Below are 25,042 nucleotides of genomic sequence, written 5' to 3' on the forward strand. Positions count from 1 at the left end.
CAATTGGGTTTCTGGAGTATTCCATTAATATGTTAAAAAAAAAAAAAAAAAAAAAAAAAAAAAAAAAAATGCTTGACAAAAGTGTATAACTATTACGTCTTTAGTTTCGGTTGCTTTTTATATATGCGATGTATGTTAAACATTTTAATTTCGCTTGAAAAAATATAATATGTAAAGTGAAAATATCCACAAAAATTTCATCGCTTTGACATTCGTTTTTTTTTGTTTTTTTCTCTTTTTTTTTAGTATAAATTTAATTTATATATATGTATGTATGTGTATGTATAATTTTGTTTACGTTTAATATGTTGTTAGCTTGGCTTTAAACTACAAGTCCTAATATTATTGTTGTTGCTTTTGTTTACCGTTACTTTACTATGCTTCTTAGTATTTGTTTTGCTTTTCATATATGTCAGTTTAGTTTTTATATATATATATATATATATATAATTTTTTTTTTGTAATATTCCTCGTATTTTTAGGAACCTATTTGTAACTAGCAAAGCGCAGACGCTGTAAAATTTCTATAGAAAAAAATGTTTTGCTATAATTTGGCTTACAATTAATTCATATATGTTTAACATCAAAATATATATGTTTCTTAATTTACATATATTTTGCATATATATATATATATATATATATATACATATATGTACGACAATGCATTACATTATATCCATATTATAATATTTCAAGGTTTCTTGCTATTTTTACAATCGAATTGCGCTGGCATTTACTTGATTTTCGAGCAGTTTCAAATAAACATCATTCGAAATTTTAAAAAGAAATCCATAAAAAGATTTTGCGTCAAATGTAAATTCATAAAATTTTTAATCTTCCTTTTGTTTTTTTGATACTGTTTCTTCACATAAGATAAACAATGTATGTAACTTGTAAGTGCGGATTTGTCTATGATTACATTATAGTCCTAACTTTCCGTTCCTTTTGCTTTTTTTATAGATTTTCTCGTTTATATATATAGACGTCGATTATCAAATATAAAACTTAATTCAACAAAAGTTTGTAACTAGTTGTAAATAATGTATGAAATTTAACAATATCCCTTTGAGAAGTCACTGACTACACAAAAGTATCAAAAAGTTATTGTTTCGGACACTAACTTCTTTCATGCTTTCTTTGTTTTGATGTAATTTTATAGAGTTTTAACATTGGCACGTTATTTATAATATATGTATGGTATATGAATTAGAAAATAAAATATGCATGTGTATGTATGTATGTTTGCCAGCTAAGATATATTAACTCCATATGCAACTAGAATTCTTGATTAGTTGTAATTGTTAACGAAACATTAAATTTGACAATGTAGTTGACATAACTCTTAGCATTGCTTATAAATAAAAATTATATTTTTAAGCCAATTCCACGATTTGTCGCAACAGACAATAAAATATCATAATGGGTGCAAACAGTTTTTATAAAAGTATATTTATATATATATATATATGAATTTAAAATGAATTTGGGATCTAACTAAGCAACAAACTATATAAATTATAAAATAATCGCGCTAATTTCCTTTTTTCTCGTTTCAGTGTTCACTTATTTCGACTTATACACAAAATAATGCTATGTATTCATGTGTTTGCATGTCTTGTATTGTATACAACAGATAGATTTGTTTTTCTTTTAAAGCATATTCAAAGCATTTCAATATGTATTGTGGTTTTAACTGGATGCAAGGCTGATTGTTTGCTCTGGCGCCTAAATGCATGCTATAAACAATTACAAAGAAAATTAAACTCTACAATTTTAGTTATATATGTATCATATATGTATGCTACGTATGTACATATAGAGCTCTAAATGTTTGTCATATCGAAGAGGTCTACAGCTATCTAATATATGCACGCTTCTGCTTGTTTGTGCCATTTTGAATAGGTTGATGCCAAACGGGATTTACAAATATTGGCTGGCTCAAATTTATGAAACTTACTTATATAGTATATGTATATGATAATTTGCTCGCTGTTAAGTTTAGCCATACCATTCGCTAATTTTGTACAGATTTCGTTTCAACGAATTGTTGGTTTGTTTGCTTTCTTGCACAACTAAACTGTTATCAACTTAGGGCTACGGCTAAGGCTTACCAACTAGGAGTTTTGTTTTTATTAAACTTAGACACACTTAGACACACACGCATTCACCACACAAATACAACTACCATTCACACGTACATGCGCTTTGGACTTTGGGCTTAAACATTAGGCATTTAAATATATAATATAACCGTTCAAATTGTATATGCATAAAAAATCAAACTCTGGCATGCCCTTAGGCTGGGTATGCCATTATTTTGACAACTTAGTTTCATTTATTATTCGCTGAGTTTGCAGCTGATGTGGTAGATGCGGCACTGGCCGAGGCATGGGCATTGGTGGCGCCTACTGTGCTTCCAGCGCCGGCGCCATTGCTCGTCTGCATCTGTGGCAGGGTATCGAAACGGCGATAGTAGAGTAGATAAGGCACACGCGGCGTGTGCGGCTGCAGCACTTGCTTCTCGCCGATCGGTTTCACCGAGCTGTCATCGTAGCGCAGCCAACTATTGTAGCCGGTATGAAACACGTCCGTTATATAATGGCCCTTGGATGCTTCCTTGCCATCGTGATAGACCACAGCGAACAAGCGATAGGCGCGCTGCTTTTGCGATGTTTTCTTCGATCCAAGTATCTCTGCGAATAGGTATAAACATGAATCCAACTCCTTGAGGCATAACATGTTCACTTACTGGCATCGATTTTGAGCTCCACTGGAAACTCAACCTTTTTCAATATCTTTGTGCAGCCATCGGACCTATAGTCAAAGTATTTTAAATGCAATATCAAAACGATGGGCAACTTTTCCAAAGTCATTTGCTGCCAGGCGACCACCTCCTGTTTGGTCTTGCTACCAGTGACGCCCTCCAGCTGATCACGGCCAACGAGTATCTCAAGAGCCTCCTTCACCGAAGCGGCTTTCTGCAAACGCCATACCAAGAGTATTTACCACAATCCTTTTGCGTGACACGCTTCCAACTCACCTCAATGTTCAGTTGTAGTGTAAAGAACGGCTGTATAACATCCGTAGAGTGTTCGCCTTCGCGCTGCAGCCGGGAACGCAGTTCACCTCGAAAGATATCACTGAGCGGGGTACGTCCAAAGTCCGTCTGGCGAGTAACGCTGCCCTTGTTGCGATTATTGCAAATCATCTAAAAGTAGTCAATCGTTCCATTCAATAACAACTCAAGTGATCCGATCCAATCAAGGGTAGTTGTCTCGGAGTTAATTTGCATTTGTTTAAATTTAGATCCAATACACACAAGCACAAGCACTAAACTTCACTAAATTAAAATGTCATATCGCATAGAAAAGCGATATTTCAGAAAGGGTGGAAGGAGCTGAGAAAGCAAGATTTCGGTAACAGAGCGGGAGAGAGATATCAAAGCCAGAGGAGCAGAGTAGAAGATTCATCTAGCTATATAAGAGTAACAAACCCTTTTTTATCTATATATTTGAAAAATATATATATTTTTTTTAATAGATATACAAATTCATATTTGTAAAAGTAAAATCAAAATGAATTAAGTACTTAAGTACTGCTGCAGATACTTATAACTACTTGTACTTATATTGAAAGAGAGTTGGATTATTTTTGGGAATGGGGATGTTATCAAAACATAAAAAAAGTATTCAAGGTGTATCGTATGGTAGTCTTCGAAATCAGCGTGTTGTCAGACACAGATTTACGGACATTTCGACAAAGCGTAACTTTCCAATCCAGAACATATACATCTTGGGTGTGATTCATGGGGTTCTGGTGTCTTTTACATTCTCTTGTGCAATTTAAAATAACGCTATGTACGAATTGTACAATCTCCGAGATTAGCGAGTTTTTTAACAGACACACGAGCAACTCAATAGAGATCAACTCTCCAATCAATTACATCTTTTGGGTGTTCAATGGGGTTCTGTCTCTCATATTTTCTCACACAATTTCGTTTTTACAGAGCATACAAATACTACAAGCAACTAAAATAAGGCAAAGGACTTACCTGCCAAACGTCTCCGCCATCTTCGGTATCTTGTTCCTGTTCTTCGCCATTTTGTTGGGCATTTGGCTTTGCAATCAACTTGATAACCTATTGAGAAACACATGCATATCAATAATAAATCCCATTTTATATAGCAACTTATAATCGACTCCTACCTCGAGCATCTCATCGTTAAGCTTGTTGAGCACATAGCCCAAGAACTCTTCGGCATCCTCTTGTCTGCCCTCCACGTGCTCCTCACGACTGTCATTCCACAGTTTGTATATTTCAGTGGGCTCAAAGGCAAGATCGCACTGCAAATCAACGCCAGCAAACTCATCCTTGCCCTTGATCTGGGCGGCTTTGTTGTTATTCAAACGCAAGCGGGTACCGCCAGGCAGTGATGAAAAGTTACTCATAAATGACATCCTATAGAAGAAAGAATTGGAATTAAGAGCACGGTTGAACTTTGTAGAAAGCAATATAAATGTGCGTGCATGCAGGTGTACATGAAGCCATCGATGGGTTAATCATGCGTATACACCATGCACCTGCATCGACCTAGACGTTAAGCAAAGATTAAGTCCAAAACGGAAAAAACCAGTGCACGCCTGACAGACCGATGCCAATTGTTATGCCACAGGCGTAACACAGACGCCAGTTGGTTTTGGCGCCAAGGCGTCTGTTGACTTGCCTGTGGCAGCGTGGTGGGCTAATGATGCAACTGGGTCATGGGTTATGCGTCATGGGTCACTTACATGGCATTCACGGTGGGTGTCTTGACCTCGCTCAGCACCGCCGCCTGCTTGGGTATGGAACGCAGCAGATTGTAGAAAGGCGAACAGCCAAGCAGCGCCTGAAGTATGGAGTTGATATAGCAATAATTGGAACGATTAGTCAGACCACGCGGCCGCAGACTGACGGGCGCCAGATTAGTCTTATGACGTGTCAGAAATTCAGCATATTTGTTTGTCCACTCATCTAGTTGAGCGGCACGCATCGGCTCCGCTTTCAGCGGCTTGACTGCTGCAGAGGCGGGAGCAGCCACGGCGGGTACTGCCTGTGCCGAGGCCGCTGAATACGACAGTGTGCCGGGTGTGATAAGCGGCACAGTTGGCGCTGGCACTGGCGTTGGCGATTGCAATTGATGGTGCACGCTGGGCAGGCTCTGTGTTGGCGGTGTTAATGGCAGTTGCTGCTGTGACTGTTGCTGTTGCTGAACAGGCAATTGTTGTGGTTGTTGCTGTGGTGGAGCCATTTGCAGCTGCGGCTGCTGTTGTTGTTGCTGCTGCTGCTGCTGCTGCTGTGGATGATGTTGCTGCTGCAGCTGCTGTTGCTGCTGCTGCTGTTGTTGCTGCAGCTGCTGCTGATGTGGTTGTTGCTGTGCCTTGTTGCCGTCATAGGGCGCCACTTTGGCCACGGGCTTCTTGTTGGAAAACAGACTGGCCCACGATGGTTGTCCGCTGTCTGCGCTGGCGTTGTTTTGCGAGACAGGCGGCGCTGGTGGCGCCAAGTTAAGCGCAGGCTGCACAGACACAGGAGCTGCAGCTGCGCTGAAGGATGTATCTGCACTGAAGTTTTGTGTGCCATACTTGTTCTTAGCTCCATAGCTCACATAGGATTTGGCAGCTGGAGCGTATTGGTTATGACCATGTTGCTGCTGCTGCTGTTGTTGTTGTTGCTGAGACAGCACAGAGGCATTGTTTGTGCTATTTGACTGACTTTCAGTGGACATCTGTTGTTGAAACTGATGAGGCGTTGCTGTTATGCTAGCCGTTGAGGTAGTTGCTGTTGTTGCTGCCGAATTGTTGCTGCTCAGCTGCTGCTGTTGCTGGTGCTGGCCACTGATTTTGCGCTCCAGCGGTGGGGCTGTGCTTGCCACAGGCGATGAGGGCACTTTCATAGTGCCATATGTGCGCATTTGTGGCTGATTGTTGTTGTTGTTACTGTTAATATTGCTGCTGCCACTGTTGTTGTTGTTGTTGTTGTGGCTGGTTTGGTAGTGCTGCTGCTGTTGCTGATAGTGCTGCTGATTAGTGTAGGTCTTAGTAGGATGACTGTAGATGCCAGCACTAACACCGGTTAACTGCTTATTGAAGCCGCCGCCAACACTTGGTGGTGCAGTTGCAGCAACACTAGCAGCAGCAGCAGCAACAGTGGCGCCGTTGTTTACAGTATTTGGCGAGGCTGTGACCGCCACCGACTGCGTGGACTTCTTGTGCTGTGCGGAGTTTGTCCACGACATTGTCTTGGTGGTTTGTATGGCAGTGTCGCTGCTGCCCTGATGGTGATGATGATGTTGCTGTTGATGATTGTACTCCGAGGAGTATTTGCGACGCACTTGCTGTTGTGAGTTGTTGTTGTATTGCTGCTGAGGTGGCTTGCGCTGTTGCTGCTGAGGCGGTTGTTGCTGCTGAGGCGGTTGCTGCTGCTGCTGCTGTTGCTGCTGTTGTTGCTGCTGTTGTTGCTGCTGTTGTTGCTGATGCTGATGGGCGTGTTGCTGCTGTGCATGTTGCTCACTGAGACTGGGCGTGTGTGCTGGCTGTGTTTGTTGCTGTTGTTGTTGCACCGGCTGCGGTTGCTGCTGCTGTTGCTGCTGGGGCACAACTGGCGAAGTTTGTTGCTGCTGATGTTGCTGCGGTGGCGCTGCAGCTTGTTGATGTTGCTGCTGCACCTGCAGTTGCGGCGCTACGGTGGCAATGGATACTACCAAACTGGCTGGCTGTTGATGTTTATCAACTTGGTGCAGTTGCTGCTGTTGCTGTTGATATTCAAGCTCTAGTTGCTGCTGCTGCTGTTGCTGCTTCTCGCTGTTGGCAATCAGTGTTTCATCCAAAGCCGACTCGTTCGAGCTGCTGATGTTGTTGTTGTTATTATTGTTGTTGGTGAGCAGCGTTTTATCAACTGTAAAAGAAAAGAATTTCCTGTGTTCAGTAAACTCTCAAAAAAAAAAAGAACATAGCCCCCTGCATCCAACAAAAATTCCCCTCTTCTTTATCCACTTGAGTTTTATCTGTTGTGGTTCCTACAGCTACACAAAATACGCCCAATTGTTGTGCATAATACAGAAAATAATTTACAATATCTTCATAATTGATACCAATTGATGTCATATAAGATATTTTTATTTGAATCGGATGTTGCTGTTGTTGTTGCCAAAAATTTCCTATCCTTAAATTTTGAAATGTATTTTAATTGATTTGTTGTTTCGGTTTTTTATCTTGAAATTAATGACTTGAATGAAGGGCAACTGCATGTAAATAGCAATGTGGATATACTGTGTGTTTATGTACAGTTCAGAAAGTAGCTCACAATATCAAAAAGTCAATATAGACTTAGTACACACGACGCTAATCAGCATAGACAATAGAGATGCGCCTGACCGACAATAGAGGAAATTGAATAGAACCCGGGAGCTGATTTTACTGCACTTTAATCGGACACGTCTAACAGCAGCAATAACAACAACATTAGAGATAACTGTCACTAAATGGTCGCCACAGCAACTGTTGTTATTGCTCGACGATAAGGCATGCCACATATTGCTGACTGTTGCTGTCCAATCAATTTGTTGGGCATTGCAGCAAGTACTCTATAACAATACTCAATCCATGTCCATTACAAGTGTGGGCAGCACCCACTCGGAAACAGAGATAGAGAAGTTCCATAAAGTTCCGTTTGGACGAACAACATTATTATTATTAGAGTAAATCACAATCGGTGCCTCATACTGTGAACTCATTTCGGTAGCTGAACTTTGCGCCCTCTCTCTGATATGGGCCTTACGATAAACCCGTCCAAAACATGCTTGTCGATAAGGTGGGCACTGCCTGTTATCAGGAAAAGTGCTTAAATAATGCACACGTGATTCGGAGAAGTCAACGAAGCGATGCTGTTGCCATTGACGCCTATTTGTCATTAATAAATGCCTAATTAATAATCCCAACTGATACGCAATGTGGGAGCTGCAGCTCTGGGTCTTGCCCCAAGTACTTACAATTACGCGCTGTAAATATTAACACTTGATAAGGCCCTAGCCACAACGGGCGTCTGGAGGGGCGACCCACAAGGCTGTTCACATGGCCACTGAACATTGAGGTGCGCCTGAGACTGTGAGAATATGGGACAGCAGACTTATGTTTGCACAGCTGAGGAAGTACATAAATCCCGTATTAATAAAACATTACACTTTCACAATCCCATAAAAAATATAGTAATTTTTCCCATGGGAAGTACTTGGGTTCAATGCAATGAGTACACAATCTGTCTCTATATATAAAAGTGTTTGTTCCGATTGATTGACAAATTGACTGCATGACGGAATGACATAAACTGAGCGAGAAATCTGAGAAATGTTTACTGTAGATACCTTTTGTGATGAAGCTGCACACTTAGAAGGGGTTTAAGAACAACCGTAAGTGTGGAAAAAGTGCGGAAAACGGTTGGATGAAACTTGTTGGTTTAAAATAAACCTTAATTGTAACTCTTATGTCTTAATTTGTTGAAAGCATTTGCAAATAGCTAGCACTACGGGCGGAAAATGGGTGAAAAATTGATGTCTACAATTTGAAACAAAAATCTTCGATCGGTTAAGGCCGGGAAACTATTTATACAAGGTGAAATACTAACTCTTTGTATATTAAATATGTGTGGGACAAATCGTGAGAATCTTTAAATGCACACATTTTTTCGGCCATTTTCCACGTTAGGGAATAAAATTTGAAGGCGAAAACTTTTTGAGTTTTCGCCTAAACTAAGAATGAAATTTACTGTGGAATCCAGATTCCGAACTAACACAGAATTATATATAATACGTACACATAAGAAAGAACAGGATTCCAGTTTATTACACTTGAGTAGAGGACAAAAAATTTCCAAGTATGTATTCGACAAACTTAATTTCTTAAAACAAAAATAAAATGTTGACATAATTTTCAACTGCACACGAATCTAATACGAATTCAATTGCAAAACTTTCATCCTCTGGCTATTGCTGCTTGACAATTTGGGAAGAAACAAGCCTCCCATTTGCCACATGGCCGCGTGCCACAATGTAGGCCATAGACGAACGATTAGAATTATATTAATATGTGTATGCACCATTAACAATATATGTGAGCAAAGCTATTTAAAATTTTATTAACGCCTATATCATAACGAATGCTTTCAGTATACAATTAAAATGCGGTGCTAAATATTATTTACCCCATAACGTCATATGACAAACACAGTAAAAAAAAAGCAAAAGGCAGCAGGGCCGCCAGACGGAATCGGATTTCCAACAATAGTAGAGCAGCAGAATTCCGAACTCAATGTGTTAATTAATTTCAATTAACATCTAACAAGCGGCCAACAATAAATACACACTCAAATGATAGGAGTAAAAACTGGAATAGAGCTCTCAAAATTGAAATGAAAATTTGCGAGAGCAGCTTTATGTGTGGCAATAATTAGAAACCACTCAAATGCAAAGTATATAAAAAACTAGAAGTTATAATTTCAATCGTTCACAGTCCAATAACACTGTAAAACAGGCTATATGCAAAGATTATGAAGAGTTTCAATACATGAATCAATCTTTAGAATGGCTCAATATTAGTCTGCGCTCCAAAGTTGCTTGAGAACTGTGAAAGATAAAGATTTTCCTGATTTCCCATGCACCCATGAGGAGTAGCCTTTTAATCCTGACACTTCAACCGACACCTGCACACATGAGTATAGAAATCTTTAACCTAAAAAGCGTCGAAGTTAATACAGAACTCACAAATATGAAATGAAAACTTATAGAGTATTCACTCGTAATGCGAATTGCATGCAAATTATATAAAAAGCCTAGAGACTATAATAAAAAACTGTGCCAGGGGAAGTGTCAGATTTGGTAGCGACGATGAGCTGAGAGAACTGCAGTATGACAAGGTTGGCTGGATAATTACAGACATGAGTGCACAGGTAAATTACAAAAAGCAACAACAATGAGAGTTAAACATGTTAGGCTAATAATAGCAGGCAGCAACAAAAGTTGAATGCAACAATGCAAAACAAGGAAATCCACAACGGCACGAAAAAAAAAATCGAAAACAAACGCGACTGTACTTTACTCTTACACGTGTAAGCATTGGCCAGGGGCGTAGCGGGCAGTTACATGGAAGTGGAAGTGAAAGAGTAAACAGCATTAGCACAGTTTGACGTCTCCGACACTTGACTGGGGAGTGGACAAATTCGCTTTCGGTTTCACTATGAAAACTGTTCTACAGCCAAAACATGCACATCATATCATATGCCAGTTATACATTACGCAAATGAATTTGCGTTTCTCTCGATACAATACAATGCGCTATATTTGAACAAACGAGATTTTGTAATCGTTGCTTTTGTTGTTGTTGTGGAGGTCTATTTGATATTTAATTGATTTTTCTTTTCAACAAACTGACAAAACGGGGTCATCACCAACTGGAGAGCAGCCCCCAAAAGCGGGGCTGTTGCTGTCTCGATTTACCGATTTTCCCCTCTCCTCCCCTCCCCGTCCCCGTCCCCCTCATCCTCCCCTCTCTCCATGACCCATCTGTGTGGACAGTTGTTGTTATTGAACGCGCGATTTTATTCAATTTTTATTAGCAGCAACAAAAAACAACAACAACAACGAGAACAATAACAACGATTGCCACATTCAAGTAATTTATGTTTGGCTTACAATTTACGAATTTTAAAGCCATTTAACCGATGACAGAGTGGGAGAGTGAGAGAGGGATAGAGAGAGAGAGCTACGTGTTCTTTAAAACTTTAGAATTGAGTTTCTATATCAATTTTAATTGAACCAAATACTAGCAGTAGACACCTAATACAATCAAACCAAACATAAACAAATAGTATAATAATTGAGCAAATTAATCATTAAAAATAAATAAATACATTTCACAAACAACAAATGAAAGCTTTAATCAATATGTTTACTTCTTAAATGTATAACGAATGAATATTTTCATTGCTGCCCATCACTGAAACCAAATTGGAGAGTAAAAAAGTAATAAGCGAAATAAATATGACAAAGTGGCATACATATATCAATAGTCAGAACATTAAAACAGGAGAACAAAACTTGAGTTAACTGCATTCACACTTTAAAGCATCACAAAACAGATATCTTTAGATTAGTCTTAGGATTAAAGAGTTTGTCCTAACAGATTGAATGATTGGAGTGAGTTTAAAGCAAAGCTGAAACCGAAGCTAGAAAGCTAAACTGGGTTTTTGGAATATTCGAGTTCTAAGTGAAACACAATGGTATTCATATATGTCTTAAAAAATATCAAGGCATAGAAGTGTGCTTCGTTCTTGCGTGGCTTAAATGTTTGAGCGTCGGACTAACAAACGGGCAGTCGCCGGTTCAAATTCAGCAACAATTCGTAGTTTTCGTTTCTTAGTCTCTTTAATTTGGTTTTATTCATATCAAATTAGCCAATAGAAATAAATTTAAAACTAACAAAGAAATATAAAATGATTGTTTCTCCAACAGTAAGATTTATTTTTTGTCAACTTCAATGCTCTAACATATATCCTTTGGCAGGACCCAACCGTTCCATATCAATCCAATACCAAACATACATTAACTATTTATGAACCTATATTATAATTTATGCATGTAATCTATGCCAATATACACAATTATTCATATTTGATAAAAAGGGTTTAGCATTACAACAAAAATAAGCTAAGCTTAGTCACATTTTAATGTATGATTTGACTCACAGTAACAACAACAAATGAAAACAAAACAACTCAAAGTCCATAAACCAACACAAAAGCTGCGCAACGAAGGAAAAATGTGTCGAGATATATATATATATATATATATATAATCGTATATATAAGTATGTACTGGCAATATAAGTATATTCCCATGCGATAAACAGAAAATGACACAGCTATGTTTATTAATAAGTGAAAATGAATTATTTTAGTATGCATTTTCAATCAAAAGTAATTTGTTGCTTATCAGCAGCTGGGCAAAAAAAAAACTTGAAAGCATAATGCAATAAACAAATAAAGCGTATTATAACTATATTGCCACACGTGGTACTCGCTTGTTGTTGTTTGTTTTGCTGTTGTTCCTGTACAAATACATATATAAATTGATAACGAATCTCGACAACAATGCGCCGTATTATGGGTGGTCGGATTCGATGACAAATAACAACAGAAAAATACACAAATGCGTAAACTTTTGACTGCCTGGCAACAGTTCCACAAAACTACAACTGAAAGCACCCTGTTAAATGTGGCACCCTGTTGCATGTGGCACCCTGTTCTTCTGTTGTTGTTGCTGCTGCTGTTGCTCTAGCAATTCAATTGAATTCATTTGTGTCAATTTACAATAAATAATAGCCAAAGAACTGTGGCTGCCCGCAAAGTAAACAATAAGCCAAAGAAATTGCATAATTCTCTAAGACGACAAACGGCACGCGACCTTCGTCTAGAACAAAGCTAGAAAATTGCCCCTGGCACCGTCGCCAAATCCGAATCCGCCACCACCTGTCGGCGGCATACACAAAAAACAAACAAGCGGCTAAGAACTGTAAAGCGTTTTTTCTTATCAATGAAAGCACTAGCCAACAAATTATTTACGAGTGCTTCGGCGGCGACGACAGCGTTGAGGCTTGTAGCTATAAAGTGGGCGGTGTGAGCATATTCAGCCATTTTTCGTATACCCTGTAGACATTGAAAACTGATAGCAGGTAGAAGGCAACTATGAACACATATATTCTTGATCAAACTATACGTGCTTGAGACTTGAAACTTAATATTTTTCATTTCATTCGATATTACCCACTTCCATACTATCGATATATATCGATTTTGAAACAAAATATTTAATTAAACTATCCGAGTTAGAAACATGAATTTAAATATTTCATTCGACATCATCCATTTGCATATTTTCGATATATATGGATTTTCAAACAAGATTCCTTATATTAGTATTTTTATTTATTTATTTATCGAGTATTCATATCCCCGTTTTCGCAATATCGATATATATCGACTCTGAAGGATGATATCTGAAGTTGGCTCACAATAAAATCGAAAAATATCCTTTTAAGACTTTACTCTTTCGTATTTACATACATTTTGATGTCAGATTTAGGATCTGAATATTTGAAATAGATCGAACTAGAAACAACAAAGTTATTGAAGGTTAGATATACCATAGTGAGAGGCTAAAGAGGAGAAATCGCTTCATCAAGTGCGCAGATTGCGTCCTTGTATGTGTGTAAATGTGGGCGTGTGAGTGCTTGCGGATTCATATATAAATGAAAGCTCGAATGTTTTTGACATTGGCATCTACTAGGTGCTAGTTATTTCGCGCAAGAATTGTCGTTGATAAGTATCGATGGGTGGGCGGCAGTAGCAGCAGCAGCCTGAATGGGGAGGAGAGAGGCTGAATGGGTGAACAACTGAAAGACAACTGACAGCTCGACGACAGGATAAATGGTAAAGTAGCAATAGCTGTTTCAGGAGCACAGCAGGGACACACGCTTCGGCTGGCGCTTGTTATGTTTATGTGTGTATCCTGCTGGCACCAGCATATAGATGCGTATAACAGTTGGCACGTGGGCAGCAGACGGGCAATTCCTTCTATCAGATACAAAAGTATCTAACGGGTACAACAGAGGCCAACAATAACAAGTACACCTGGGAAATGAGCTACGAATGATGCGCAGCGAAAGCAACAAGTAAAATACCAACGCAAGCAAAAAATATAAAAATTGCCAGCGACAAAACTGCGTCATTTTGTAAATATATATTGGCATAGGATACAGATGTGTATATAGCATATTGATGCATATATATATATGCACGCTATATAGTACTGTGAAAATGAGAAAAACTGAGGAAAACTCACAGCGTAAAAAATACAACGTTAAACAAAAGCGCATCGACTGACTGGCTGAGGCGCAATGTGGCGTATGCGCAATTTCAATTTCATTTCCCTCAACAACAACAACAACAAAAATTAAACAAATACAAAACAAAGAAAGTGCAGCTACGAGACTGAGCAGAAGGTTGATAAAAAATTCTTGAACCGGCCCAGAGGCGATGGCATTGATGTCGTCGATACACAAAAGTATCTATAAAAGCGCATTCAACTCTTTGGCATGATAAATGAAAATTGTTACCAGACAGTGGAAGAAAGCAAATGAAAGCAATTTTAGGGCATAAACTTCTTCTAAATAAAGCATATTGAATTGACATAATAAACAATTATAAGATTTGGTATAGATTATGTGCTTATCTTCAATACATGAAGCTTTTGTACACAAATTTTTTGTTTTATTTAAAAGTTTTTAAAATTGAATGAAGTGTTTTATTTGCGTTGGAATTGATTTTAAACTAAATCACAAGCCCATAGTTCTCTCTGATCCCATTGGGTTTATGGGTTCCAACTTCTGGCCTGGGGCCCAAAAATTGTCCTCCCACAGTGCAGTCGAAAATCTGCGGCACCTGCAGTTGCCGCCCCTGTTGATACTAGACGTTGAAATCAAACACCTGATGCACGGACAGTTTTGTAGTTGGATGGGCGTGAAAATGCAACCCATGCAATAACCATGCCGCCCACATTTGGCCTAATGCCACGTGCCGGAATCAGAGACCTGGTTTACACATCAAGTCGACAATTTGATGCATTTATAATGAGAACATGCCCACACACACACACACACACACACACTGGGCCAACATGCACAACTGAGCGGCGCGTGTGTCACTTGTGGTATAACAGTTTAGTCTTGGCTGGATATTACATTTCGCTTTGGAGAATTATACGATGTTACCAAACTAACTGTGCAATTTCCTGGCCATAAAAAATCTACTTTAACACGAAATTAGAGATGGGCTACTAATGCGCTAATAATAGAGCCAAATCAACTTATGAAAGCAAAAAAGCAAAACGTCAAGAGCTGCTACCCTCTGGCGTTGACCTACTAGTCACATGGCTGTGTATGTGTATGTGCATGAGTGTGAGCGTGTGTGTGTGAGTGTGCCGTGGGTGTAAGCGTGTTACAATTTTTATGAATGGCATTGAACACCCACACATAGAATAAACAGTTAGTCAAATGTACATCCTGGGAAGAGAAAAGCGTACGCTTAAGAGAAACGCCCGATCGAAACTCTCTTAAGTAGAAACTTAACGCAAAAAGTTATCTTTAACAAACAACTGTTATAAGGCACATGTTTTTATTACCGCAAGTCTAAAAACAATCCGTTTATTGGGCTGTAAAAACTGTGAAATTAGCACCGCTTCACTTATCAAAAACGAAAAAGTCCAAAACATTGTATTATAGCTAAAACCTGTTAAGATAATGCAGAAATTTTCGGTTCTTGCACTAGTTCTTTTGAAGGTCGGCGCCTAAAAGGCGGCACACCAAACAATTTTTAGCGCACACACACACTTAGACGCATACATACGCAGGAAAAAAGTAAAAGTTTGAAAGTCACAAGTTAACCTTTAACCTAAATCAAAACTAAGAGCAACAGTTTACGCTCTTTCGTTGCGTCTTTTATACACGACAAAACTGTTATACGAGTGCCGGTTTTTCTTGAACTGACAAAAGAACAACAAAAAGTAACGGTCATCCATGTATATTGTATGAAGTAAGACAACCCTTAAGAAAGTGCGTCATAAATGAGGGTAGTTTGCCAAGGGGGTTGCTATGCGGATGGATGAGACTCTATGCGAAGTTGTTTGTGTTAAATCTGTGCAAAGCGAAACAACAGCCAACATTCCTGCTGGCGTTGTTAGTGCTTTTGCTGCTTCTGCTTTTGCTGTTGTTGTTGCCGCTGTCGTTGCCAATGTACAAATCAGCTGTTTCTGCCAAGCGCAACCCTTGCGCCGCATACCTGCAAGCCAAGCACACGATGAGAGAGAGAGAGCGCTTCGCAAAAGCAAAGAGCGCCTTCGGCCAGGTGGCCATCGCAATATGTCAGAGAGCGGCAACGGGAGAGCGGCCAGCTTTTTGTTTAGAGAGCTTGCGAGCTTGAACTTCAAATGCATTGCATGAAAAATAGACAGCGGCGAGGCAATCGCAATGTCAGCAACCGCATGGCGAGAATATCTTTTTTGTTGCTGTATTTTTTTTTTCGATTTTTTTTTTTCTTCCTTTTTTGATTTTTTGCATTAGTGTTGTTGTTTGTAATTGAAATTGTGTTTGTTGTATGAGGTTATATGTAGTTGTTGCGTTTTGTATTGCGTTTGCGTTCACATTTGTCGCTGGCTGTTTTGTATATCGTAGTATAACAGTTCTAGCTGCCCCGTCGGTCGGTTTCAGTCGTTTGTTGGTTACGACGAATTTTCATTTTATATCGAACAGCGCAGCAGTGACGACGACAAAGTCTGTGTGTGGTGCTTTTTGTTAGTATCTCTCGCGGCGCACAAAGAAAAAAAAAATTGTATACACCCAGAAAATATATTTTAAAAATATATATAAATTTATCAAACTTCAGTTCAAGCTATGTTGTAAACTGCAGCTCAGCGTCATTTGCTATTCGTGTAGCAGAGTGTGAAACACGTAAGCCAAGTTCCGTGTGCACTTGTGTTGTTGGTTCTGCTGGATTTGTTGTTGCTGCTCGGCCTGTTTGTTTCGTTCAATTCAGCTTTTATCGATCACACGTTGCGGGGCCGTCGACAGCCAAAGTTTTTCTGTTTTCTGCTGACGCTAAGAATTTCGATTTAATACAAATTTAACAATCAAATTTCAATGCTTTACAAATTATACAATTGCATTGCCATTATCGACAGCGCCAACAGCGACGGCAACGCCGACGTCGACGCCGACGTCGACGCCGAGTACGTACAGCACCCCCAAAAAGCAGTGGTCGCGGCGACGGCGGCGGGCAGCAATGCAAAAATGTGCCATACATAAAAGCAGCAGCATGTACTACTACTAGCCCCAAAAGCAAGAGTATAGCAAAACGAAAGAGTGCAAAGTCAAAGACAAAAACAAAGTGCAGCCAAAATTTGCAATGCCGCAACAATAACAAAAATACAATTTTTACTTTGGTCAGTCAGCTGTATCCAATGCAAAAATATACAAGTAAAGAAAATTAAAACAAAAAAAAAAAAGACAAACTCATGCACAAGCACAACTCAACGTGACAAATAGCAAAAATCCACAAATATTTAATAAATTAAAATATTTCCATATATAGTTGCGCTCTCTCTCCCTTTCTCTCAGTCGATAATGCATAAGAACTTTGAGTAACAACAATTTAACAATAACAACACACGCACACATCCCATATAACGGCAACTAAAGCTTCGCCACTGACTCCGTGAGAGCAGAACTAAAGAGCGGCAACGCCATAGCCATTGTAGAGTGTGGGAGTAGCAGAGAGCGCATTAAATGCTGAGCGCGCGCAAAGATAAAACACAGTAGCAGCAGCAGCAGCAACAGCGACGTCGACAGCGGCCGTTCTAGGGCTCGCATAACTCGCAACGGCGCCGAGCGCGACACTTCGGCCACGCATAACAGACAAATCGACGACTGAGACTCCCTCTGCAACTGTTGGCGGGGGCGAGCGTGTGGGCGCGCGCAAGTGAAAAACGAAATTGCAATTAAAAGAAATTTTGCTCCGAACTTAAAGTTAAAAGCAAAAGCAAAGTGTGTGCGCTTAGACAACTAACGGCTTATTAAAAGCAACTCAAAATCAACAGTAATACACAATTATGGTGGACACCAATAGCAATGCGGGTTCCACGGCGGCTGCTGTTGGCAACTCGGCGGCACGCCTGCGCAAATTTGATCGAACCGACAGCGAATTAGCCTGCGAGGAAGCGGCCCGTCTGACCTCCGACCAGAACTATAACAGTCCCGATGATGACAACGATGAGGAGGAGGACGATGACGGAGACGGAGATGGAGATGATGAGGACGAGGTTAGCGTGTACGGCGAATTGCCGCCACCGCCGGACGGTGGCTACGGCTGGGTCATTTGCTTCGCTAGCTTCATGTGCAACATGATCGTCGACGGCATCGCATACACCTTTGGCATATTCCTAAACGAGTTTGTCGCCTATTTTCACGAGGGCAAAGGCACCGTCGCCTGGGTGGGAAGTCTCCTATCTGGCGTCTATCTGAGCGCCGGTCCCATCGTCTCGGCCCTGGCCAATAAATATGGCTGCCGTGCCGTCTGCATCGCTGGCAGCATCATTGCCTGCATTGCCTTTGTGCTGAGCACGTTCAGCGGATCCGTCAGCATGCTTATGGCCACCTATGGCGTCATGGGCGGCTTTGGCTTCGGCATGATCTATTTGCCCGCTGTAGTGGCCGTGGGATACTACTTTGAGACGAAGCGTTCTTTGGCCACGGGCATTGCCGTGTGCGGCTCGGGCTTTGGCACATTTGCCTTTGCTCCACTGGCCACCTACTTGCTGGATGAGTATGGCTGGAAGAATGCGCTGCTCATCTTCGCTGGACTGATACTCAATTGTGCCATCTTTGGCGCCATGATGCGGCCGCTAACCTATCCCAAAAAGAAGAAGGTGAAGCCACTGATGCAGCGCATGTACGAGGAGAAGCAGATGCAGCTGGAACGCGGCTCGTTTGCGGGCTCACATTTTATGGTCCAGTTGCCCGACGGCACCATGGAGCGTAAGTTGAAATTGCCACTGAATGCCGATCCTGGTGTCCATTCCAGCCTCAATCTGGAGCTGCTCGCCCAGCAATCTGGCGGACTGCATCCGGTCTCAACGCTGCCCACCATCACCGAGTCCAAGGTGGTGGAACTGAATGCTCAATCCCCTCCAAACAATGACGCTGCCGATAGCAATGGTCAACTGTCCACGCGATCTGGTCGCCGATCGCAACGCAACTCGGAGAACGAGCACAGTCCATATCAGTCGCAGGATGCGATGATACGCAATGCCTCCCAGCCCGCCTTTCTCGCTGGCGATCACCAAAGTCTTCCCAAAAACGGTTCGGTGCCATCTTTTAGCCGCGTCCGCAAGACATCCGGCAGTGAACGTTACCAGCCCTCGCTGGCAGCCATACGTGCCTCCTCCCGCGCAGACATCGAAGCGGGCGCCGGCGCCGACTTCAATACCTCAAAATTGTCGCTGTCCCAGCGTCAAGGCAGCTCAAGCGGCAGTGGCGGGCGCATGGTGCGTCCCATGTCACGCAAGGACATCTTCTACTCCGGCTCCGTCACAAATCTGCCTCAATATCAATCCCAGAAGTCGCTCACAAACTACCGCAACTCTGTGCTGTCGCTCACCAAGTACGAGAAGAGCATGCAGAGCATGCGTTTGGATCCACTGGCGGAGGCGGACAAGCATCGTGAGGAGTACGATCTGTGCCCGTGCCTGTGCATACCCGACTCGGTTAAATCTGTTGTGAACACCATGTTGGATGTGAGCCTACTGAAGGATCCCGTCTTTATGCTAATGGGCGTCTCCAATGTATTCGGCATGGCTGGATTATATGTACCGTTTGTCTACCTGGTGGATGCAGCCAAGGAGCATGGCATAGAAAGGAACGATGCGTCAATGCTGCTGTCCATCATTGGCATCACCAACACCGTGGGACGTGTGGCCTGCGGCTGGGTGGCGGATCTGCCACAGGTCAATTCGCTGCTGCTCAACAACATCTGCCTGCTGATCTCGACGGTGGCCGTCACATTGACTCCACTGTGCTACAGCTACAGCGCCTATATAGCTATGTCAATCGCCTTTGGAATTGCCATTTCCGGCTACATTTCGCTAACGTCAATTATTCTGGTCGATTTGCTGGGCCTGGACAAGCTAACAAACGCCTTTGGCCTGCTTATATTGTTCAGAGGATTTGCTGCACTGATTGGCACACCGCTGGCGGGCTTCATCTATGATCTAACCCATACCTATGATCTGCCCTTCTACATGGCGGGTGGACTGTTCGCCTTGTCCACCATCACCAGCTTTATGGCGCCCTGTATGAAACGCTTTAGTAGCTCGGATGAGACGCCAGTGCATCCTGAGACGCTGACGCCCATCGATGAGGAGCAGGGCGAGGATGCCGAGGAGGAGGATGAGGATCAACCAATCACCATTGTGCCCAAGATCATCAGAACTCTGGCCAGTCCACAGAAGGAGGAGCCGCCACAGCAATTCCCCGCCACGCAACAGAAGTCATTAACAACAACGGAATCAAAGCTCTAAGCAACAAGAATTTAAAACAAAGCAGAAACACAAACAAATAATATAAATAAATTGAAGAGAGAGATTGAAGCGGAATGTAAGAATGAAAGCGTATGAATAAGAGTAGAGTGCGATATTTTTCTAGCAACTTATACAATGGAGAGCCAAGTCGAAGCAGGAGCACAGCAGAGCCGAGGGAGTAGGAGCAGGAGAGAAAAAAACAGCGCACCAGTTCAGGCAGGGGCAAGCCCAGGTCCAGGTCCAAAGCGAAAAGTATTGTAAAGAGAGCACACAAAGAAAACTATATACAAAAAGCGCATATATATATATATATATATATATATATATATACATATATATGTATATAACGATACCGATACCGAAACTATGCCTAAGCAACTATTCAATATACATACAACTAATTATATACATATGTTATAGATTTGCTTGATGGCAAAAAGGAAATTCAAGAAAACTTGGCTTAGCTTCGATAAGATTGTAGCAGAGCTCTGCTGCCATATATAAATATTAGCTATATACATACAAATATATATATATATATAGAAAAGGTAAAATGTAATAATAATAGTTACACGCTCATAAATGCGAAAAAAGAACAACAACAGAAACTAAAAACTTTGATAAACTCTGATTGATTATAGTTTCAACTGTTATACAACCGCAAAACAGCAAACAGCAAAAGCAACTAGATTGTAAACTATTTTTATTATTCGTTTGTTAAATTTAACGATTTTTAAAATACTATTATGTACCATTACTATTATTATTATTATTGCTACCGTATTTGTTATATGTATCATATTAACTCTCGATCTATATTATTACTGCTATAACTGTTGTTGTGCATTCGTTGTTATACCGCAAGTTTTTTAATGTGTCATACGGCCTAGTTGTAGTAGGAAGAAACCAAGTAGAAAATAGCAGAAGAAAAAAAAAACAAACAAATGTAAACCTTTCTATGGTAGTAGTTAGTTATTTTTTCGTATGTATAGAAAGAAGGTAAAGCGATAAACTTGTAAGCAAATTAGGAGAGGAGCAACAACTATTAAAAATAAAAAACACAACAATGCTAATCTAATAAATTTTGTAATAAAAATTATTTTAAAGAAAAAACTCAACAAAAAAATATATGAAATTGTTTTCAATTTTAACTAATAATGTAGCTTAAAACAGTAAACAAAAACAAAAACAAATGAAACATATTATGGCTCATATTTTGTACACTATTGAAATTCAAAAATTTATGCAAATATTCAGACAAGTCCATGACAAAACAAATTTTTAAAGGCTTGTGCGTTTTGTTATACACAAGAATTAAAACTACAAACAAAATATACATATAGATGTGTTATATACATATATATATTTTAAAGCTAATCAAATGTATAGTGTATACCACACATAAAGAGCAACAAATGCAGTTTTACACCATTTACACACACTTACACATGCTCCTAATTGATAACCAAATAAAACTGTTATACGCATCAAAGAATTATTGAGCGCTGAGCTACGCAAGCAAAATGAGAAAAAAAATTATGCAAACACAAAGCAAAGCAGAACAATAAATGTTAGAAAAACAAAAAAAACAAAAAGAGAATAAATCATTTTTTTCATATATATTTTGAGAACTTGAAAAACAAGTGTTATACTTTCAACCGTTATACAACCGGTAAGTTACACGCTGATTGGATAAAATGGTATCTTTTATACGGTTGGAGAGTTGCGGTAATGTCCAAAGCTCTAAAAATCATCGATCAAAGTTCAGATAATAATTTTGTTGACGCCTTATCATATTACCTTGTACTCAAAATACGAGTACTGTGGAGAATGTGTGTTGGTGTGTGTGTGTGTTGGTCGTGCGCCAATTGAGCTAAACCTAGACATCGCAGCCCGATTAAAAACCCGTCGCAACACTGGCCAACAAGATTAGCCAAATCAATAAATAGCGTTTAAATGAGCATTACGAATTATGAGAGCCCCGTAAAAACGCTAGCATTGCGAAAACAGTTACGATTACTTTATGGCATATATCAATCTATCTGTGCACACACTCCTCATGATATCAAAGTATTGACAAAGTCGCGGACGCCAAGTGCTGCGAAAATAACAACGAAATGGCCGTTTAGACGCTTCAGCCATTTAACAGGGTAAACACACTCTCACACACTTACACACCCAACTGGACAGCCCAGCTATCAATTTTACTTTGGGCCGAGCCGGGTGCATAATAGGTATATGTGAGCCATGTATATATGTGGTGTGATCCACATCGGTTCGCTTTGCTTCACTCTTCCACATGCCGAGCAGTCAGTGGCCAGTGGCCAACAAAAATGTCAATGACTGTGTTTGATAAGGCGGAAGGCAACACTAAACCGGGCGCAATGCATCACACAAATGACCAGTGGGCAAAACGGAGCGAAGGCCCAAAGAAAATTAGCAACAGAAAGCTTAATAAATGTCAAAGCGAATTACGAAGACGCTTGGTAAGCAAAATGTTTGATAAAAGAAATAATTTAGATATGAATTTGATTAAAAATATACTATGGAATAGTTGTATTACAATTATAAAACTTCCAAGAACCAAAACCTATTTTAATGAAACTTTAATTGACATATATATGCGCATAAATTTCACGAAAAAAAAATTCCTTGAGTTTATATATTTAACTTTATGCGAATCAAAATTCGTATAGACAGCATTCAAAAATGTTGTTTCCCAAGCAAAGGTAATTCGCACATTAGTCAACACTCGAAAAAGAAACTTAGCTTCAACAAGCTAATTTCAAGTGTTGTAAAGCGCTAGACAAGCGCATGCAATACCCGATTTGTGAAGTGTGTGTAGCCTATAAAAATGCACATGCGCCACAATTGCAACAGTAAGTGGAGCACGACGTTGAAGTATTATGACCACTGTATACAAAGACTGCCGATTGATAAGCTTGAAGAATTCAAAACAAGAACAAAGCACAAACAGAGAGCGACGTCGTCCACTTGCACAGCTGATTAGTGGCAGAAACGGATAGTCGTCGAGAACTATACATATATGTACATATATACATATATATATGTACATGCAAAAGTATGTTAAAACGATGTCTCGACAACAAACCAAACACCTGTTAAGAGCTTTTCCCCTAGCTGCAGTTCATCATGGCAGACATTACAAGCACTTGGCCAGAACCAATTGAATCGAGACAGCTCACAACAAGCGCCTAGCAACAACACGAATAATTCGAACCGAAAGAGCAGCCACAGCAATTAAACAAAAGTATAAAAAACAACAAGAAAGACTAGCTAACTATCGGCACGACGAACTTTAAATACCCTTGTGGATATTTGACATACTGTTTTTATACTCAAGCTTTTCTTTTCTGTCTTTTCCTATTGGCTCCATATAATATAGTAGTCCGATTTGAAGGGGATAGGATAAGTAAGGAGAATAGATAGCCCATAATTGCTGATTTGGTCACAGAATCTTAAAAAACAAAAAAGCTCATCGCGAAGTTGTTAAGACTTTGCTCATAGATAGGGAACATTGTAAATGCCAATTTAGGATAAGTTATTTTACAAAATTAATTTTTGGACCGATTCATCATATTTTGATAGGATTTCTTTCATACATAACGAGCATGGGAAAACTAGCAATGGACAACACTGTTATTGAAAGAACTTAATTTATGACCGATCGTTCCTATTTCACCCATATGTAACCTATATTGATATATAATATAATATACATTGCTATGTACTTTGTACTTTATGGTGTCGATGACATTGCCTTCTATGCGTTACACATTTTGCGACATAATTATAATACCCTCTACAAAAGGGGTATACAAGCAAGAATAAACTGGAAGGCGTCGCAACAACGTCCCATACACGTATCATGTGATGTTTTGGGTACACCTAACACAAACGCAACTGGGAACCCCTAGCGCCAGAAGAAAGAAGTCAGCACAAATTGCATATGACAAACACAACGAAGTATTTCAGCGAAAATATCAAAACGCATCGAATTTTGCCTTGAACTTAAAACATAAAGAACTCGAAAGTAACGAACAAAAATTAATTACAATTCATCTATAATTAAAACATGATATTAATTAAAATTTTAAACATATTGTTGCTTGCCTTTTTTATAAATAAACTGAATGCCCTTTTTTAAAAATTAACAACGCGAGTTTTTTGTTAATCTGTTGGCATATTCATAGGATCTGTCAGTCTTTTCAAGTCTCACAAGCCTTTTGCAAATTGAGACATAAACAAAGAATACGAGTATTGAAAATAAACAATTTTTATAAAAGTTCACTGTTTTTTCGAATCTTTAGAAGGTTCTTTATCAATGCGCATTTGAATAATCACATTACTTGTCCGGAATGCTATCTCATATCAACAGCAGCGGACATGAATATTCATTTCATTTGAAAAACAGTCTATGAAGTAATTTGAATTTTCATTCAGACATATAAAAGTCACTGGAGACATGCCTGATTAAATCAAAATTGATAATATACCTAACGAAGGCTATCGCAAATCGTTCATCATTCGGGGGAAATCATTATATAAATAGAAAAAATCATTATCAGTTATCCGCTTTTATCGAAAAAGGCCCCACGTATGAAACGCAGCTTATCAGTGAAAATAATCAATTTGTGGCACTTACCCAATGCTTCCTGTGGGACTTGTGGGGTGGGTGTTTCCGTTTGAGGAGGATGAGCTGGCAGCTGCTGCTGCTGCTGTTCAATGCAAATTGCTGGCTGCGGCTGCGGTTGAATGATATGATGTGGAGGGGCTGCCTGCACCAGCATTGTCGGTGGCGGAGC

At 39.9% G+C, this 25,042-nt stretch overlaps 2 protein-coding genes and 1 long non-coding RNA gene across 3 annotated transcripts; 1 reads left to right on the plus strand and 2 right to left on the minus strand.

Annotated features, from left to right (window-relative positions):
- Nucleotides 1–657: 657 nt before the first annotated feature.
- Nucleotides 658–6,447, minus strand: LOC115770484 (ubiquitin carboxyl-terminal hydrolase 10). The gene is made up of 7 exons (XM_030715768.1): nucleotides 5,421–6,447; nucleotides 4,792–5,327; nucleotides 4,210–4,462; nucleotides 4,055–4,141; nucleotides 3,044–3,211; nucleotides 2,753–2,981; nucleotides 658–2,696 (listed from the first exon to the last, which is right to left on the minus strand). Exons 1-7 carry the CDS (start codon nucleotides 6,276–6,278, stop codon nucleotides 2,335–2,337), a joined length of 2,493 nt encoding a protein of 830 aa, XP_030571628.1. The 5' UTR covers nucleotides 6,279–6,447; the 3' UTR covers nucleotides 658–2,334.
- Nucleotides 6,448–7,797: 1,350 nt separating this feature from the next.
- Nucleotides 7,798–8,945, minus strand: LOC115770485. Its single transcript, XR_004018858.1, has 3 exons — nucleotides 8,852–8,945; nucleotides 8,031–8,181; nucleotides 7,798–7,941 (listed from the first exon to the last, which is right to left on the minus strand). It is a non-coding gene; the product is annotated as an uncharacterized LOC115770485 (long non-coding RNA).
- Nucleotides 8,946–16,414: 7,469 nt separating this feature from the next.
- Nucleotides 16,415–21,797, plus strand: LOC115770483 (monocarboxylate transporter 12). The gene has a single exon (XM_030715767.1). It carries the CDS (start codon nucleotides 17,751–17,753, stop codon nucleotides 20,214–20,216), a length of 2,466 nt encoding a protein of 821 aa, XP_030571627.1. The 5' UTR covers nucleotides 16,415–17,750; the 3' UTR covers nucleotides 20,217–21,797.
- The last annotated feature ends 3,245 nt before the right edge of the window (nucleotides 21,798–25,042 follow it).

Source organism: Drosophila novamexicana, unplaced genomic scaffold, assembly GCF_003285875.2.
Source record: "Drosophila novamexicana strain 15010-1031.04,08,12 unplaced genomic scaffold, DnovRS2.1 tig00004555-arrow-pilon, whole genome shotgun sequence".
In the NCBI taxonomy this organism is placed as follows: Eukaryota; Metazoa; Arthropoda; class Insecta; order Diptera; family Drosophilidae; genus Drosophila; species Drosophila novamexicana.

What these genes read in the sequence shown, in the direction of transcription:
- LOC115770484 (XM_030715768.1), bottom strand. Translation starts at nt 6,278, where the DNA reads ATGTCGTGGACAAACTCCGCACAGCACAAGAAGTCCACGCAGTCGGTG. An exon ending in ATGGCGGAGACGTTTGGCAG is followed by an intron (nt 3,212 to 4,054) that starts GTAAGTCCTTTG and finishes GACTACTTTTAG; the next exon opens with ATGATTTGCAATAATCGCAA. An exon ending in GGAGCTCAAAATCGATGCCA is followed by an intron (nt 2,697 to 2,752) that starts GTAAGTGAACAT and finishes ACCTATTCGCAG; the next exon opens with AGATACTTGGATCGAAGAAA.
- LOC115770483 (XM_030715767.1), top strand. Translation starts at nt 17,751, where the DNA reads ATGGTGGACACCAATAGCAATGCGGGTTCCACGGCGGCTGCTGTTGGC.